This window comes from Ailuropoda melanoleuca, chromosome 1 (genome assembly GCF_002007445.2).
Source record: "Ailuropoda melanoleuca isolate Jingjing chromosome 1, ASM200744v2, whole genome shotgun sequence".
Taxonomy (NCBI): Eukaryota; Metazoa; Chordata; class Mammalia; order Carnivora; family Ursidae; genus Ailuropoda; species Ailuropoda melanoleuca.
Genome location: NC_048218.1, coordinates 79,946,781 through 79,965,788, shown reverse-complemented (window position 1 = coordinate 79,965,788; position 19,008 = coordinate 79,946,781). Strand labels below are relative to the sequence as shown.

The following is a 19,008-nucleotide window of genomic DNA, read 5'->3' as shown; positions in this document are numbered from 1 at the left end:
AAGAATTAAGGTACCCATCTCCAAGTAGCTAAAGGTCTGTCGTGTGAATGTGGGCTCTAAAGGGTAGGATGAGGATCAAGTGACAGAAAGCAGAAGAGTACATTTCAGCGGAATATGAGGATTTAGCCTCTAACAGGGCTGACGAGAAATGTAATAGAGCTGCCTCAATAATCAAGAAAATCATTATTAAATAAGAAGCCTGTGGTTAAGAGCTCACTGAAGTCAAAAACTGGTGTGCGTGGTGGCCAGTGATGAGCTACACTCGTGGTTGCAGGTGTTGTCACGAAGGAACACCTCCTGCTCTTGTGGACAGCTTTCAAGAGCTGGGAGCTGCATGCTCTCTCTTCAGCTTGGCTCTGGATCCATGTAACACGCCTGGGTCAGCTGCGGTACTGATGTACACTGCATTAAAACCCACCACTCCCTAGCTCCAGTTGTGCAGATAAACATGGCTCACCACCCACCTTGGTCCAAGACATGCTTCTCCTGGGTTTCACTGCTCTCCTTCCTTGTTCCCCTCCATACTTTTCTGAATCCAGAAGCTAGAATGTTTCTCTTCATACATAAGTCAGATCATGTCATTCTTCTCCAAACCCTCCCTTGTTCTCTTCCCACTCAGAGTAAAGGCAATGCCACCCCTAGGAGACTCTGGCACCCCAACTGCCTCTCTGCTCTTCTCTTTCATGCTCACTCTGCTTGGGAATAGGCACACTGCAGACTCAGGGCCTCTGTGCTTCTGTTCCTTCTGCCTGGAATGCTCTCCTTTCTCCAGATACCCATACGGCTCACCCCTCACCTCTGTCTGGCCTTTGCTCAAATATCACTTTTTAAACGGAGGCCTTGCCTCAGGCAGACTATTTAAATTTCAACCACACCTGCTCGGGGCCCCAGCACTCTCGTCCTCAGGGCCCTTATCACCATCTGACATACCACATACTGTACTTTTTTACTATCTGTCTTTGCCCACTAAAACAGATGCTACAGGAGCACAGAGGTTTTTGTCCGTTTCGTTTCCTGCAGCTATAGCCCCAGGCCCACAATGGTGCCTGGCATAAAGCTGACACTCAGAAAACAGCCGATGAACGAACAGATAAACATATACATCTCGGCCCCTCTGATTGGTGCAGCTGGTTTCCAGTCACAGACTGTATCTGCAAAGCCCCGAGCTGGAGTCTGCTCGAGCCACTCTGCACAGGAGCTCCTCAGAGAGACTCTAGTCTCTACCCAGGCTGTGGACATACCCAGGGCATAAAGTATGTCCTTCATTTATATGAAAAATCAGCAATATAGAATCAATATGTTGTACACCTGGAACTAATATAACATTGGCTGTTAATTATGCTTCAAAATTTAGATAGATAGATAGATAATTATAAGAGATTTGTCAATAACAGCAGACCTGAGAGTTCTTACAGGGACCAGGGTCTGGGCTCCGCACAGCCTACTGGTAACGAAAAGCTCACCCAGAGTTATAATAACCAGAAATAATTATTACAGCTCACATACAACTGTAACAATCAGAATCTATTCAGGGCCAAGTCTTGGAAACTCCACTTGAATGCTTCATTTCCTTGCTTGTAAAATGAGCATCTCATGAGATAAGTTGGTATTAAGTTCTACTGTTAGATGCCTAATATTCCTTCATGGAGTTGGAGCCGGCTAGATTTGCTTTTTAGCTCCAGACCAGTCCCAGCCATAAGGTACTCCAGTGTAACGAAGGCAGCCGCCCGCTCTTGCCGGAAGAGACGCCCCAGATCCCTGCAGACAGTGGGGTGCAGGTGGGCAGTGGGCGGGGCGGGCTTACCTCCTCGACTTCCAAGTCGATGCTGTACAGTGTCCTCTGCAGACGCAGGCTCCCCAGCTGGATGTGCTTGCCCTCGTCCTCCTCAGGACTGGGGCGCTCGTCACTGTCCAGGAGGAGGTGGCCTTTCTGCTCTGCCAGCACGGCCTGCTGCTCAGCGCGCTGCAGCTGTCTCACTTTCTCTCTCTTGCCCCTGGCAGCCCTCTTGTCTTTTTTCGTTTTGGGGGTCAGCTTGGGTGAGTTCTGGATACTGGAGTGGGAGGAGTCCCATGCCAAGGTGGCATTTTTCACCTCTATCTTGATGTGAGGGCTTGCGGGTTTTTTCTTTATCATGTGAACCTCTTCCATCAGAAACAAACTCTGATAGGAGTTGTGAGAGAGGTGCAAAGATGAGACACTGGATCAAGACCAGGGGGACAAGCCTAGGGCGCACACTCACGTGGCAAAACACATCAGGCTATACAGTGGAAGGAAGCTGAAGGGCAAAAGGTAGCTCATTAGTGTAGCCCAGCCTCAGGCCCAGAAAGAGGTCACGGGGGTGTGGGACACCCTCAGGAGGGACAGGGGCCTTCTCAATGGTCCAACGCTCTACCCTGCCAATCACATCCTAACCTACCTTTACCTTTCTACCGATCTAGTGTGGCCAAAGTGCGTTGAACTAACCCATTTGCAGCCCCTCGTTCTCACCCATGACTTGGTGAAGAGCAGGTAGTAAAATGCAAGCAAAAAAACCAAAGGGCATGCTGCTCTCCTAGACGGACCCTCATCACTCCGTTTCCCTTCCAGAACACTCCTGCGGAACCTCAAAGCCTGTGCGCATCCCTCACCAACCACATGGCACATGTGTGTGGGGAGAGGCGAGCTGAGATGGTGACCACACCTAGCTTGCTTGGGTTTATCGCTGGCAGAGTGCCTCTTCTTGCCAAGCCCTCATGTCTTCGAAGTTCTGCCTTGAAGGTTGTGAGGAGTCCAACAACCAAAGGAATGGACTTGGGAGGAAGTGAAGGGTATCTCTCTCAGAAATATCCCTTGGGAATACAATAGGACTTTCCTCCCAGTCATTCCCAGAGTCCCCCTGAGCTATGTTAGGGAAGAAAAGTGGAATGAATGAAAAGCTAAGTATTTCTGAAATGAGATTTGAAACACTGACCATAATAAACCTTATTATAGGTGCCCGTTATCTTGAACCCCCTTCTGACAGCTCTCTTAAACTGCAGATCTCCATAGAATGCTATCCCAGTTGGATTCCCAATATGGTAAGAAAAAAAATTTTTAATAAAAAAAATTTAAACATTAGAAAGACTTTAGATAAATGGTGACTTTCAGGGTCAGGACTCTGCTTATTTACTGAGAACCCCCAACTATTTTAAAGTTGCAGGTGTTATTAAATGTAATATATAATCTCCCTCCCCTAGAGCAAGCCCTTTCTCCTAGATCGTAAACTCCAAGCTTTGATTGCCACATCTCCTATCTGTTCCTACTCTCCAATCTTTCCAGAAGTGTCATGGTTCTAAATACCCTCGATAACCTTTACTCTTCACCAATCTTAGGTTTAATTTTCCAAAAACAGCTGTTGGTTTCCTTTGTTCAGAGCCTTCTGGAGAGACTGAGCTAAGAATAACATGCCAAATATTTTGACCACCTTCACAGAGTAAAACCATACGCTAACTGAATTCCCATCATTTCTCTCCTCTAAGGAATTATTAAAGGGATCTTTCAGGCCTCATGGACTATTAAAAAAATAAGCCCATGCTCCAGTTTGCCCAGCTCCTTCCCCACATTTCCTTCCCATGGGCTCCCTGCAGCCTGTCCTCCTCTTGAGACATGCAGAGGCACACAAGGGACCCACAACACTTGAATTTATATCTACTTGGACTGGCACCTGCCAGAAAAACAGAAAACAGAGGTACATAAACCATAAACCTCAACTTTACCATAGCACACCAACTATCAAAACAGAACTCTCATTCACTCAGAATGCGTCTGTTGAGCAGAAGAGGGGACAGAAGGTTGCCAGATAAAATACAGGACATCTAGTTAGATTTTGATTCTAGGTAAACAATGAATAATTTGGTAGTATGAGTATATCTCATGTGGTTATCAACTAACTGGGGGTCCTGTCTATTTATTTGCTAAAATTGGCAACCCTATACTGACAACAATCTTAGAAAAGTCACAAGGTGGCTTCTTATTGCCTTTCTACCTGTTATCATCCTCCTGAAAGGTGGAGAAAGAGGAGGAAGGGGAAGGTGAAGAGAAGGAGGAGGGAGAGGAGGGGCAGGAAGAGCCTGCCAAGAAGAATAAGAGAATGGAACTGAAGTCTCAAGGGACATATAATACAGCTGTGGGTGATTTTGCTTCTAGTATTAACTCTGAAGTTCCCTGGATAGAGGAAGGAGCTGTGGTACAAAAAAACCACCTGCTAATGCAGGTCCTCACCAGTAAATGGAAGAGAAGAAAGCCCTTGAGAAACATAGGGCGAACAAACCTATACTATCAACTCTTATTCTTTCATCCAAAATGCTACCAAATCCATTCACTAACAAGGACAGGGGGACAAATTTATGGTCAAAACATATGCTTTCTTCCATGACTAAGTATCGTAGAGTCCACAAAATAAAGCTCTGATTACAATTAGACCATTTCTTTGATATGGCTCTGGCTCTTAGCCTTCTAGCAGCCAGCTGGAGGGAAGGAGGGCACAGAGCTGGGGATGCATTCTTGAGGACTGGCTTTCTTGCCCAAACAGAATTCACCTTGTTAACTGTAAACAAGTAGAATATAAATACATCTTGGAAAGCTCTTCTCCAGTCTTCATATTCTCCATGAGCCTCACTTCGTTTTCTCCCGAACATCTAAGGTGATGATATGAATGCCTCAAACACCTGAGCCGCAAGCCTTCGAGCAACTAGCATTGCCTTTGCCTTGTTCTCACAAGCCAACAAGGCTTGGCAGGAGTGAAGGAGCTACTCCCTGCAGGGGCGTTGTCAAGGAATTCCAACCCACACAGGTGCTGCTCCTTTTTAAAAAGTATTAACCACTTTCAAATATCCCCCCACAACCCCGCTGAATCTATCGACCTCTTGTATCATCTATTTGTATTATTCTCAAGGCATAAAGAACAGTCGAAGCATGACCAAATAACCACCTCCAGAAAAAACCTGATATTTCCTTAGCTGCACTTTGCAGCATGATCTCATTGTCTGACTATTCTCATGTCACTGCATTCCCTGCATCATGAGTGGCGACTACAGGGTAGGAAAAAGAAAGTATCAAAAAGGGCGTAGTAGCATATTGACCAACCAAAATGACGACAGCATTTTGGTAGAGGTCGATGGTAGACTGAGGTGAAGAAAAGCTGACAGTCAAGGCCCAGGAAGTTAGGACATATACCCAAGGCAGGCCAGGGAAGAAGGGCCTTGCTCTGAAGGGGAACGAAATCCTCGGAGCCCAGAACTAGATGGGCTGTCAACAAAAGGTAAAATTTCACATTCACTTGAAAAGGTAACTAGTCCCATCCCTTAACTCACTCTCCTCTACTGCTCCCTTTCTTGCCAACTTGACAAAAGGCTAAAGGTGAACAAAAACCAAGTATGGCCAGCCTCGTGTGGCCCATTGGGATAAAGGCAGCTGTTGGGTTTGCCAGGGATGGCTCCTGACGTGGAGGAGGGGAAGGGAGCCACTTACCTTAAATCTGTCAACAGCAACTGATGCTTCCGAGAGGGATTTTACAGAAAATGGTGTTACTTTCAAAGCAAAAGTCATGGAATTGAAGACAGTCACCACTGTGAAAGCCTGAAAACAGGAAAAGAAAAGAAACTGAGCTTGATTAGAGTCTGCTATAAAAATAATAAGACATCGATTTCCTTTCAGATGTAAGGAAGGCAGCAACTTGACTGTCAACTCAGTATGAGTCACATATGCTTTTTTTTTAAGATTCATTTATTTATTGCAGAGAGAGAGAGAGAGAACGTGGGGGGGGGGCAAAAAGGAGGGAAAGAAAGAATCCCAAGTAGACTCCCCTCTGGGTGCGGAGCCCAATGCAGGACTTGATCCCATGACCCTAAGATCATTAACTGAGCCAAAATCAAGAATTGGATGCTTAACTGACTGAGCCAGCCGGGTGCCCCCCATATGCTTTTTTTTTTTTTTAATTTTTTTATTAAAGGTAGTGTTTTTTCGAGACCTTCAATTAAAATTCGCAGTAAATCTGAACCAAAGGATGATCTGTATTTTTAGAATTAAATCTAAAAGTGGGTTGACTTAAAATAATCCATACATTATGTGTGCTCAGGGCTGAATCTCCACTCTTCTACTTCTCGGCTTAACCACACGAAAGAAAAAATACCTTCTGATCACTGGGGGCACCTCCAAATCCAGAAACAAGGGGCCCAGAGCATCTTTATTTGTGGTATTTCTAAAATCTTCCCAAGCCTTGAGGGCTCACTGACCTGTGCTGCTGTGAGATCAAAGCCAAGGGTCATGTGAACAGAGAAGGTCACCACACTGGCAATCACCATCACAATGGGAGCCACACCAACCGTAATACTCTGAAAGTACCCAGCTTTTTCCAACATCCGACGTTCCTCCTCTCGGATTTCTAAGAATAAAAAGCAAGCCAACTGCTGAAAAGCAAGCCAATTTTAAAGCAAGTTGAAAGAAACCGTGAGATATTGGTCCTCTGTCACCAAAGAAGACTTGGTAGGTTTTCAGGCACACAGTTTTCCAAACAAATCTTTAATACCTACGATGCAAAACCTAGGTCGACATGACTATCAGCTATTACTATTAATGCTGGTACATAAGGCTGAGGTTTGAACTGAAACCAAGTCACAGGATGAATCCCTACGTATCAGTTCAATGAGCATCTTCTGCCTTCATCTGATTTTTCTTGCAAACGTCTTACATGTAGAAGGAATGAACACAGTAATTGTATCTGCAAATGGCAGTTTTGTTTGCTTACCTGGTGGTTGTTTATTTCCGGTAAACAACAGAGAAGACTACACCACAGTAATGGAGAATTTAAAAAGAACTCAGATTTACTACAGTGCCCACTGTATGTCAGTGCTGGGTAGAGGCTTTCACACAAAAAGCAGTGAGGATGATTGACAGAAGGTGAGTGAAATACAATTTTTGTAGGCAGAATGATTTTTCTTAAATATTTGCAAAATGGAGACCTTTATTAACAGAGCAATCCTAGAGTACTAAAGACCATGGAGTAGAAAGAATGCCAATAAAGTGGCAAGCTTTGTGTATGTGTTTTTTTTAAAGTTTTAAACATAAAAGCAATTCTTCTGAGAAGCTTTGTACTGACCTTACAGGTATTACCTTGCCCAAGACATTGGGAACTATCTTCAGAGCTAGCTCATAAGTCATATTTTTAAAAATCTAACTTATTGCTTTCACATTTACTATATACCTTACCTACGTCCATAATGAGAAAGAACACTCTTTTCAAACCAATATACACAGGTAAAGATACCAAAATCAGAGGCTGAAGGATGAGTGGGCTCTCAGAAAAAAAATTATAAAACCATAGAATGAGAGAGGCAGAAAGGACCATCAGCAGTCACCCCACCGGCAACATGCTTGGCAGATATTCAATTACCATCCATTGGTTCCATTCCACTTGCAATGAATTCACTACTTAACAAAGTTGCCTAACTCACTGCCGGACACCTCTGAGTGGCCACCTCCTCCTGACAACCACTGGTAAATAAAGTTTATGAACTGGACACAATGTTCCTGAAGGTTTAACCGACAGACAAATCTAGGAGTTAAAACTGCTTCCTTGATTTGAACGCTGGATTTCTATTCAACTTAAAACTGCATTAACTTTTGTAACTGCAACGTACTCAGGTTAGCTCACTATGAGGTGATGGTCAATGAACAGCCCACATCTTTTATACTTCAAGTAAGTTTAAATGGAAACATGTCTTCTTTTTTTCAACTCTAAAGCGCCTTTAAATCTATCCCTCTTAAACGTCACCTTTTTTAAGGCCCACCATTCCAACTTTTGTTGAGACCTTTTAGAATGTCCAGTCTATGCTAATGATTCCTCCAAGTGTTGTGGCATTTACATATTAGACATGTTAATGTCTGCAATGAATTTGCTCATCAGGATAAGCAGGGTAGGGCCAGGATGGGGCCTTGTTTGTCAACATAATTGTTTGAAATGATAAAAATAAAACAACAAACCAAAAAACCCAATGACTGAGCAGATGACGATGACGTAGGCCCGGAGTCCAGCTGTCCTGACCCTCAGCTTGGCCCTTCTCCCGCTCCCCCAGGATCTCACACCTCATACATCTCACACCTGTGATACACATGTACCTGTGGCAGGCAGGGAAGGGGGGAGCTCTCAGAAGCCACTTGATATTGTTTTCTGTGATGTCTTCATAGCCAGGCCACAAAATTATGGGCAGGATGACAGTGTAGATAGGGGGGTTTGAAACTGAATGAATTGCTTATAACTAGCTTAGTTATCTTGGGGGGAAAAATCACAATTTTCTGGTCTTAATTTCTTCCTATGTGAGATGAGATTATGAGTTCGAGTCCCTAAGATGCCTTTCAATACAAAGATCATAAGATAATTATAAAAGATATTATGATCCTATGACATTAGTATTCCTAGCAGCTAATGTGCTCAGGAAGCTGACCTTCTACCACATGCACATATGAAATCTGTAAACTCACTTTGAACAATCTGAGAAAATGCTTTGACCCAGGCATACATTTTAATAAATTTAATGTAAGTGAGGACTTCATTCATCTTCTGGACACGTTCATCTGTGGTGGTCACACATTTTCTCCTGAAATATGCAGTGATCCGTGATACAAACATCTGAAAGGAAAAGTGATGTCATGCCAAGTCAGGGCTTATTCAAACTTAAAAACTGTCTAGTCTTTCTGGGAAGCAAATCTGCTTAAGATTATTATAAATAAAATGAGTATCATGTAAGTTGCAATGCCTTTTAATAAAAGTAGCCTATTAAATTATAATAAAATATTATTTAATCCTTATCTTTTTGTAAGGAAGTTAAGACACGTAAAGTATTTGTTCTCATGGTAATTACGGTTATTGATTGCTACCAAAGGGAAGCAGAGGAGCCATATCGTTAGCATCAAATTGAGATGAAGAAACTCAGACATTCCCGTGTTCTTAAGGGCAGAGTTCACTTGCCAGCCTCCTCCTTCACTCAGACTCTCTTTTAAAATCTCATTAAGAGTCATGGCCTTTATTCACGGGATACCTTACTTCCACTCCAGACAAAATTCTGCCTGAAGGGACTGAACACTGTCTAGCTCTTTCCAGACTTTTCCAAACCAGGTACGGGCTCTGAGGAAATTTCCAATCAGAGAAGTGATACCTCAGCAGTGCCTACTATATAAAACCTAGTGGAGAGGTTTAAGGAGAAGCTCATTTAAGGAGAAGCTGCTATGATACAGCAAAGAGGCTTACTCACCATTGCTGGATAAAAGAGGATAAAAACGGCTGATCCTAGGAAGCCTGTTGGTCCTAGAATAATTACATTATAAATCATGCCTAAGATGGCAATAATGGGTCCTCCAGCCAACAAGCTGCCAACGGCGGCTGCTTCGAACATCCTCTGCCCGTCGTTGGAACACAGGTTGATGAGCTACGAGACACAAAGAGCAGTGAGCGGACCCTCCAAGGACGCTGGCCGCTTGCCTCAGGAGGAAGATGAAGGACAAAGCAGAGATCCAACGGAAAGGAAGAGCTCAGGCTGGGAGCTTTCTCTCTTCCCTGAAGCAAACACCCCTCACTCACCTCACCCACAGACTTCTCTTTAATGTTCTTTAGCTTAAGGATTTTCTTAAATGCCATGGTTAGGATGGCCCCCCGCAAGCGGATGCCAGTTCGGTAATTCAATGCCCAAGTCAGCGCGAGTGACCACGAGCGCACGACTTCCGTCAGAAAGAGGCCCAGGACTAACAGCAAGCTGTACTTGAGGTTAGAATCTGTGACCTGGGTGTATTCCAAGAGGTGTTTCACCACGAAGGCCTACAGGGAGAAACACACAGCTCTGTCAACATCTCCACGGCACCCACACACCACGCCACAGTTTTATGTTAAGTTAGAAAGAGGAGGCAGCTTCACTGCACAGTGCTACATACATAAGCAGAGGAAGACCTCGAAGGACCAAATATGGCTGACCACTTGCCTGCGGATATTGACTCAAGGCGTTTCGCAGGCGGCAGGCCTCATCTGAATTTTTTCCTTCCTTAAGGACACCACCAAAACCGTTACTCTTTCTAATGTAACATAAACCTGTCCATGAGCTGAAATTAATTCTAAACACATGGTCATTAAAAAGTATATATTTGACATTATTCCAGTATCTCCACACATTGATACATGTCTTTAAATGAAATTAAGACCTTTTTTTTTTTTTTGGATCGTTTCAAACGTGCTTATTTGATAAAAAGGAACAGTGTACCTACAGTTGGACTGGGGAAGAGTGAGAAGTGCATTTGCAAAACATTCCTGAAAATAAACATCGGCAGTTTAATAGTACAGAAGAGAGCAAACAAAGCAGACTATCCAAAATCCAGAAACCCTCCCGTAGGCCCTCCCCACTCCCCACTCCCTCCCAAAAACAAAAACATGTTACCTCAGGTAGCATATGTCTAACACCACCTGCAGTGAGGAAGGCAGCCAGCCCCCAAGAACCACCGAGTGCCACCTCCAGCTCTGAGGTCCTGCAACGCCGGAGCACACACTCACACAAGGCACATTCAGCAACAGGATTAAATACCAGGAAGTGGGAGGTAATGTACTTTTATTGAAAATGAAAAAAAAAATAAAAGTACCATCTTCAAAGAGCATCTCACAGACACTGTACAACAGAAGGAGCATTGCGGTAACATACATGGGAACATACAGAGTTGAGTTTTTACAAGGCTAGCCATCTAACAGGTCATCTGGCCTCCGACTGTTGTTTTAGCTACACACAGTGGAAATACAGAATAGAACCCACAGCTGTTTCCAGAGTCCGGAGCAGTACATCAAGCTGACAGCGCTTAATCGATTAAGGCTCTCGAAGCTGCAGTGAGTCTGCAATGGAGTGGATTCTCCAGGAATAAGACCTTGCTGCTAAGGAAAGAGAATTAAAAAAAAACAAAACGAAACAAAACTAAAAACTCCCCCAAAGAGGGAACTCTGCTTAAAAATCCCTGGGTGCTACTGGTTCAGCAGGCTGTGACGGATGACTTCTGTTCAGGACAGAATACAAAAATCTAGGCCTCAAGGAAAAACAGGGCGGCATCCTTCAGAGTCTTTTTTTCAAGTCCTTGCAGCTAAAATTGATCTTGCCGAAAATGAGATAAAAAACCGCAAGAAAGTCAAACCGATCCCCCACCCTGAAGGAAGGGAAAAAAAAAAAAAAAGAACGAGAAACCCATCCACCCATCTACCCTGGATCCTTATAGCACAGGGTACTTGTAGATGGAAGCCAGCTCTGAACGACAGACAAAAATGGAGGCCAGACACAATTGTCCTGAGGCGGCTAAGGTTGAATTCCAGAACCCAGACGCTCTCTGGGTTAACTAGCATTGCTCATTTTTCCTGAAAGGAAATTAATACCAGATGTCCACTAGATCCTAAGAGATCCCCACCAATCAGATTTCTGTCAAGCGTCAGTAAGTAACCTGATCAAATAAATAGGTGATTTCAGATCCCGAGAACTATTGTATTCCACCTCTCCCCTCCCTCAGATTTTTAGGTTTATATCCATTGTTTGGGTCACCACTGCATACAGCTGGGTTGTTGGTTTACTAGCAAGAAGATTGGCTTCTTTTCCAGTATGCAATCCAAAATGTGGAACTGAGTCACTGAGTGGCAGGGTCAAAACCCCTTTTTTCCTCACGTGAAGCAACTCAGTAAGATGGCGGTGCCGTAAAGCATTTTCTCACACACCTCGGCACCGATGGAACAGTCTCCAGAGGAAGGCGTGAAAGGACAGCAGGTTGTAGTTTGGGGTTCCTTCCTTCCCATAACTTTACAGTGCCATTTTTCAGCACTGGGTAATAGCATTAGTACCTCCCGGAGGTGGGGAGCCAGGGGAAGGTAAAAGACATAATGAAGCTTACATTATGTAAAACTTTCGGGGGGGGGGGGAGAGGAAACAGCAGGTTAAAGAATTTCCAACACACAGGGTTCTTAAAAAAACAATTACATTTCAAACCATTTTGTATGTATGGGATAAAGAAAAAAAGGTTTTCATGAAAAAATCCAACCAAAATTTAGTTTTAAAAAGTTACAAACTTATCATTTAAACGTAAACAAACTGGGAGAAAACTCGAGAGGTTGTCAGCATAGCTGTCTGGCTGTGGAAGCATTCCCAGTGAATAAACATTACCTTACCTGAACTCTTGGCGAGAGATTCTGCCCAGCTTGACTCTCTCATTCTGACCGCAGAATACAGCCATCCTGAAAATTCTAAAGAACAGCTTCTGTCACTGGTTCTACTACAGAGAGACTCCCCCCAAAACCAGATCCTGACAGCATCAAGCAAGCTGCAGCTGGGGAGAGGTTGGGAGGGTGGGAAACTTACCTCTCTAGAGGCTATTCACTGCCCTTTCCCCCAAAGGCCCTTGAGCAGAGTTAGCATTCACCAAGATACAGCACTGCAGGAGGTAGCCTTCTCTTGCAGATCTACAGGGTGGATGCTAATTCTTTACACAAAAATCATAGGTCAGGCCTGGTCTTTTTAAACTGTTCAAATCCAAGAAGGCCACATATCATCTCTGTAACTTTAGCAAGTCTGGCCATTCATCTTAGGTCAGGACCATACCCTTATCCTTTCTGGTACTCCGTTAACACTATTGTGACCTCTGGACACTCTGCACAGAGCTCTGGTCCACTGGCATCACTGAAACCTTGGATCGTCCTGATGTATAGGTGTCTGGCCAGTTAAAAAAACATACATACACACGAACTAGGTTGTATATTCTGCATATGGCTACCAAGGTTCAGCGATGCCTGAGGGGAGAAAAGAAATATCCCCATATTTGGGGAGTCCGTTCTTACACACATTTCTGTAAGAACAGACTAAGCCAGTTTGGAAATTGTGTCGTATTAGAAAATGTGCAAAAATCTAAAATGAATGTTCCTTGAAAGGATTTAAATCCACAGAACAGAAGGTATGCTCATTGCTAGCACGAATCTCAAAACCAGGCTGATTCTTCAATGTCCAATTAAAAAGGAATTTATTAGAATTGGTACTCCAAAAAAATAAGTTTGCTTTGCTTATAGTTTTAAATCTTTTTTTTAATTTAGAGAGACTATGGATGGGACCATTGCTTTCTCAATTGTTCTAGGATGGAATCTTATGAAATAACACAGGCCTTAAGTTGCTCTTCCCCAAGAGGGTAGAGAGAAGGAAAAGCGTGCCGCTGTTTTCCTGTGAAAGGAAGGCTCTTGGCGTTCCCTGGCATCTAGAAGAGTATACTAGAGTTAGCACTCCAGTATGCTGTACCTTAAGAGAGAGAGAAAGGAATATGCAGATGCTCAGGGGAGTGACCAAACTAACATGCACAGGTAGCTTTTTTCTCCCACATAAAAAATTAAAATCTCAACAATCTATGGTATTTCTTCCCTTTTTTTTACTTTTGGTTTTTATTTCATTTTTTGTTGGTTTTTCCTTTCTTTTTTCTTTTTTTTTCATGGGGGGAGCCAATGAACTTCTTATGCTGGCCAAATGGAATCAAGAAAGCCTATATACTGTACTACCCAGCTCAACGAATTCTACGGAAGATCCAGAGCTGCCACCAGCCCTGTAGTGAAACAATGACAGAAGCTCTTCTTGGGGGAAGCTGGTCCTATGAAAATGTTTGCCATTTTGGTCAGTAACATAATATTCACTTACATGGTCTCTCTTACTTAAAACTTATACAAAAGTGTGTTAGTTGGTCAATTAATATAGAAACCTAATACCAGAAAAGTAGTGTTCTCTGCTTCAGAAAAGAGATCAGAACTTTTAAAAAGGCATCAAACATTTAAAAAAACAACAAACAAACAAACAAACAACAACAACAACAATAAAACAGAAAAACTGCAAATTAGTTTTACCTAATCACCATGCATCTTAGGCATATACTTACCAAAACCATGAACCTCCAGCTTACCCACACACGGAAAATGCACAGTATAAGTAGTACTACTGCTCCGATGCCTCAAGGCAAATATGCAGAGAATAGATTTAATCAAAGTCTCAAGTGTCAGGCAGCACAGCAGGTGTAAGAAACAGCAGGTGTCCAGAAAACAGTGTGAACATCACTCTCTTACCTACTCTCCTTCAGTACACACTAGGAAAAGACCACGGCTGCCACCCCGACACCTGCCACACCATTTACACTATAAACCAAAAACTTAAAATAGACTCCAGGTTGGACTCTAAAAAAAAACCCCTCAACGCTCCTCGGGTTTCTTCGGGCTCATTTGCCACAGAACCGCCGAACACGTGACAACTCTGCCTCCAGGCGTGCGGTGCGTCACCAGCACTGGCTCAGCTGCCTACGCCACACCACACTGCTCTCGCCCACTCACAGCACCGCGAGACACCTCTCCCCAAACCAAGACTGTCGTTTCATGTCAACACACAGCAAACAAAGAAGCACCGTCCTGTGCAGAGCCAGAATCACTCATCTTCACCCGCCCCAGGAAAGAGAGCCGGTTCCGGCTCTTCTCTGGCAACACGGCCCCTCATCCTTCCAGCGGCCGACAAGCCACCATTCACTCCAAAATCAATTGCTCCCTTTCAACCAACCTAGAGGCATCTCTAAGGCTGCTAACTAGCCCAACGGTGAGCACAACCCCTGCAACAGAACAAGAGTGTTAGAGCTGGCCGTGGCCGGGCCCCTGGAGACTGTCAGAAAGGATGGTTAGAACTTACTGGTCCACTGAAGCCAGCCAGCTGCGTGATCATCAGGCACACGATGGAGAGGATGAGCCTGGTGCGGCAGAAGATCCACACAACCCTTCGGAGGGAAGCAGCGTCTGGCCCAACTTCATTCAGCTCTTCTTGCCACAGTCTCTCTAGTCTTAACAAGGGCACATGTCCTCCGTTACACGTCTGCCCAGGTGAACAGACACCCTACATTCCCTCCTGCCATTGCTTTCTGTCTCCAGGCTTTGACACCACTCCCACGAGCCTCTTCGTTAAGCTACGTACATGGACTTCACCTTCTGGGAAAAAATACCCTTTCTGGGCAACTTCATATCTACCCTGTATAGGGAGCCTCTCAGGATACGGAAAATGATGAGAACCAAAGTCCTTCCTTCCACCCAGAAAAATTATCCCTGAATAGAATTCGTTTCTGGCTAAGAACTTCCTTTCTCAAGGGCGCCCAACCCTTTCTGAAGGATCCTGTGGTCATATGTAAAGGTGCGAACTAGATTTTAATCATGATAATCAGCTACCACAAAAATGTATTCTGTCACAAGGCAGCAACATAATTTCCCTGTAGACTCAGGAAGAGAAGCGGGGCTGAGAGAGAGAGAGAAAGCCCGTGGTTAAAACAGGATTAAAGGTGAAATAGGAGATAAAGCAGAAGAGCAAAGAGAAAGTCATCCCCAGGCTACCCTCCCTCCACAGGACAGCACAGATCCTCAAAGAACACAGAGCTGAGGGCATCACACTGCTGGATCCCCCCCTCCTAGCTCAGGCCCTATGCACCCAGTATATGGGAGACAAGGGTGGACCAGAGAAGCCTACCTTCTGCAGTTCACATCGGAAGACTCGTACTTGGACAAAGACCACACGTCCTCCATTGAGAGCTCCCCCTTTCTGTGGGCCATGCGGGCCAGAGGAGAAAGCCAAGAAAAAGTCATGCAGGAGAAGAGCCCAGCATTGTCCACTGGGTGCTGGTGTCTAAGGAGAGAAAACCCAAAGCACAAAATTGTAAATGTACACAGAGAGGCTAGCCAGCACTGTTTTGTAACCAGAGCTCCTGACTAAAAACAGGTCTTCCCAAATCATCTAATCTTAGCCCGAATTTTCAAAAATGCTTTTGGTGCTTCACAGACAAGTCATTAGCCGGCAGAGCCTCTTACTTGGAAGTGGTCCGGATGGGTTTCAGAGCACTTAAGCTATGATGGTACTTTCCCTTGGGATGTTCCTCATCCAGGATTCTGAGCTGAGAATGCATGGAGGCATCCAGGGAAAGGCCTTCAGCTCGGGCTGCTGTTTCCAAGGCATCTTGGCATTCCAACTGTTTCAACAGAGAGAGAGGGGAGGCAAAACACAGTTAATGAACATCAGAAAAACAGAGGAGCAATCTACCTGACGGAACAGCTCGAACTGCAAACCAGATTCATCCTGAGAAATCCCAAGGGTCAGGGTTAAATACGAACTTGTATGATATGAACTTGCTTAAGGAACATTCAACCAGTTACTTGAAACTTCTAAACTCTTGAGCACTTTCAGGTTCAGAAAAATTGGACAAAAAGTAGAGAGCTCCCATATACCTCCTCATCTCCCATCTCTTCCCCATCTGTTTCCCCTATTAGTGACATCTTGCATTAGGGTGGGACATTTGTTACAGTTGATGAACCAATATTGATATGTTACAATTGATTAAAATCCACAGTTTACATTATATAAAATACATAGTTCACTCTTTGTGTTGTACATTCTAAAACTTACGTTTCTATCACCAAAAGGTTTTATCTTTCATTTCTCAATGTGGACTCAGAGTCAATCATTTCACTACTAATTGCAAATTCTATTGACCATTCTCTATGACAAAAACTTCACAATCACCCCCCAATTAAACAGCTCTGTCATGCAGAAAAGCCAGTATGTACACATATCTCCCCGCTCTCTCCCTTATCAGCAACAGGGACAGCAGAACAGGGGCTCTCACCCTGGCTGCACAGCTAAAGAGCTCCAATACCCAGATGTCTGCAGCATGAAGCTCAGGGTCTCATGAATTGAAATACAGAGTTAACCATATTTACCATCAAGCTTATAAATACCAATTAATCACACTAACAAAAAGGCATATCACTCAAAGGCTAACTGAGGCATTAGAGGGTTGGCCAAGAATCTGAACACCTCTACCCTTGTTTACTCTAAAAGTAATTCAAAGTTTATCCCTTCCTGTTGTGGAAGCGGAGGCATTGTTTTCCTCGGATAAGGGTAATAAGTACGTTATCCTTTTCTCACATTATCACAAAGATTTCCAGTAATGACAATGAAACAGCAAGAAAGAATAGATCCTTAAATCAAGAAAAAGTTAAGTGGTGCAGCACCTTCCACACTGTGTCTTACACAAGGCAGAGTCTCTGTTTTCATGCACCATCTCATTTCCGCACAGAATAGAGGCCACTCAAATATTAGCGGAAATGAATTTGTCCATGGAGGTACCTGGATGTCTAGGCGGCTCTCTTCAAATACAATAGCTCTAGTTCACAACAGAGTTATGCATCTTCAGATAAGATAAGGTACTGCTTAGCATCCGGAAAGTACACAGGCTTGGCAACTGGGAAACACATTTTTGTCCTTTCGACAAAGGCAAGGTAGACCAGTTTCAAGAGAATAAGAACACAACACGACAAATGAGTCAATACCAAGAATTAATTCTTACATAAAGTCCTTAGGTATAAGGTGAACACTTATTTCGTGGTTAGGGACTGTGGTATGTAATAATGAACTAAAAAGGCTGCTGAGAGTCAAGTACACAACAAAGGAAGTTTTTTTGTTTTTTGTTTTTGTTTAGTTTTTGAACCTAAAAGCTGCCTGTAACCGCAAGAAGAAAACCAATGGGTTAAGAAAGGAGAAAAATACAGTAAAAATACAAACATACTTACTATAAGGAAGTAGAAACTGGGAATATGTACAGAGTAGGTAAAGAATGTTGTAAGGATCAGCCTTATTTGGATAGCCAAAGCTTCAGAAGAAGACAAAAGTTAAAATAATACCACTCAAGTACACATTGGATATCTGCCAAAATTGACTATATGCTGGGCCTTAAAGCAAACCTCAACAAATTTCAAAAGACTGACATCACATGGTATATATACCCTGATCACTTAGGAATTCAATTCAAATTCAGTAACAAAGATAACAAGAAAATCTCCAAAAATTTAGAAATTATGAGGCGGTGCCTGGGTGGCTCAGTCGTTTGGGCGGTTGGCTTTTGATCTCTACTCAGGTCATGATCTCGGGGTCCTGGGATAAAGTCCTGTCAGGCTCCATGCTTGGCAGGGAGTTGGCTTGAGGAGTCTCTCTCTCCCTCTCCCTCTGCCCTTCACCCCATGCTCACTCTCTCAAATGAATAAATAAATCTTTTTAAAAAATTATGCAACACACTTATAAATAACATGAGTTAAAGATGTCAAATGGAAATTAGCAAACATTCTGAACTAAATGGTAAGAAATTCTAGCACATCAAAGTTTGTGGGATAAGGCTAAAGCAGAACACAGAATGAGATTGTGAACTCTTTAAAATCATATATTAGAAAAGAAGAAAAAGGTTTTTGAAAAATCAATGCTCTAAGCTAGGGGTTGGCAAAATTTTCTGTAAAGGACCAGACAGTAAATATTTTAGGCTTTGTGGGCCAAGAGGCAAAATTGTGGATATTATATAGGTACTTATATTACAAAAGAAAACAAATTTTCACAAAATGTTTATTAACAAAATTCAAAATATAGTAATAATTGAGTACATGTTTTGGTAATACAGATCTACTAATGAGAAGAATGGAGGCATAACATTTCACTTAACTGGGGTCTAAAGTAGTTTTTCCTTGAATTGAAATCGATCAAATGGGATAGACTGGTGATGGGTAGTAAGGAGGGCACATATTGCACGGTGCACTGGCTGTTATACGCAACTAATGAATCATCGAACTTTACATCGGAAACCGGGGATGTACTGTATGGTGACTAACGTAATAAAAAAACATTAAAAAAAAAAAGAAATCGATCAAAATCTTCATCTCTTAATGGCTGATTTGTAATGAACTTTTACAATTTCATCTTTGAAAATGTGTTTTCACACAGACCACTAAATACTGAAAATCAATCCACGAGTGTATGATTTTAGCTGAGCATATTTATCTTTTGGAAGGCAGGAGAATTCCATTAGACTTTTCTCTTGACACTTGCTTTTACTATGTCATTACATTCAGATTAATCACTTTTAATTGAAAGTTAGGTAGAAGCTTCTAAAAGATGTAA

The 19,008-nt window shown here is 43.2% G+C and overlaps 1 protein-coding gene across 8 annotated transcripts in view; it reads right to left on the bottom strand.

Moving 5' to 3' along the window:
- Positions 1-19,008, bottom strand: part of ABCC5 (ATP binding cassette subfamily C member 5) — a 176,078-nt gene that overhangs the window by 44,036 nt on the left and 113,034 nt on the right. For 2 of the 8 annotated variants that reach the window (XM_034661871.1, XM_002915698.4), the window contains 9 exons: positions 15,879-16,036; positions 15,541-15,696; positions 14,719-14,866; positions 9,594-9,827; positions 9,268-9,441; positions 8,498-8,645; positions 6,253-6,401; positions 5,489-5,596; positions 1,805-2,161 (listed from right to left, as the gene is read on the bottom strand). In XM_034661871.1, coding sequence (XP_034517762.1) covers positions 1,805-2,161; positions 5,489-5,596; positions 6,253-6,401; positions 8,498-8,645; positions 9,268-9,441; positions 9,594-9,827; positions 14,719-14,866; positions 15,541-15,696; positions 15,879-16,036 — 1,632 coding nt within the window. Of the gene's footprint in view, positions 1-1,804; positions 2,162-5,488; positions 5,597-6,252; positions 6,402-8,497; positions 8,646-9,267; positions 9,442-9,593; positions 9,828-9,987; positions 10,193-10,263; positions 14,698-14,718; positions 14,867-15,540; positions 15,697-15,878; positions 16,037-19,008 lie in introns of those variants that run through there. The other 6 variants (XM_034661882.1, XM_034661878.1, XM_034661885.1 and 3 more) reach the window with 6 other exon arrangements.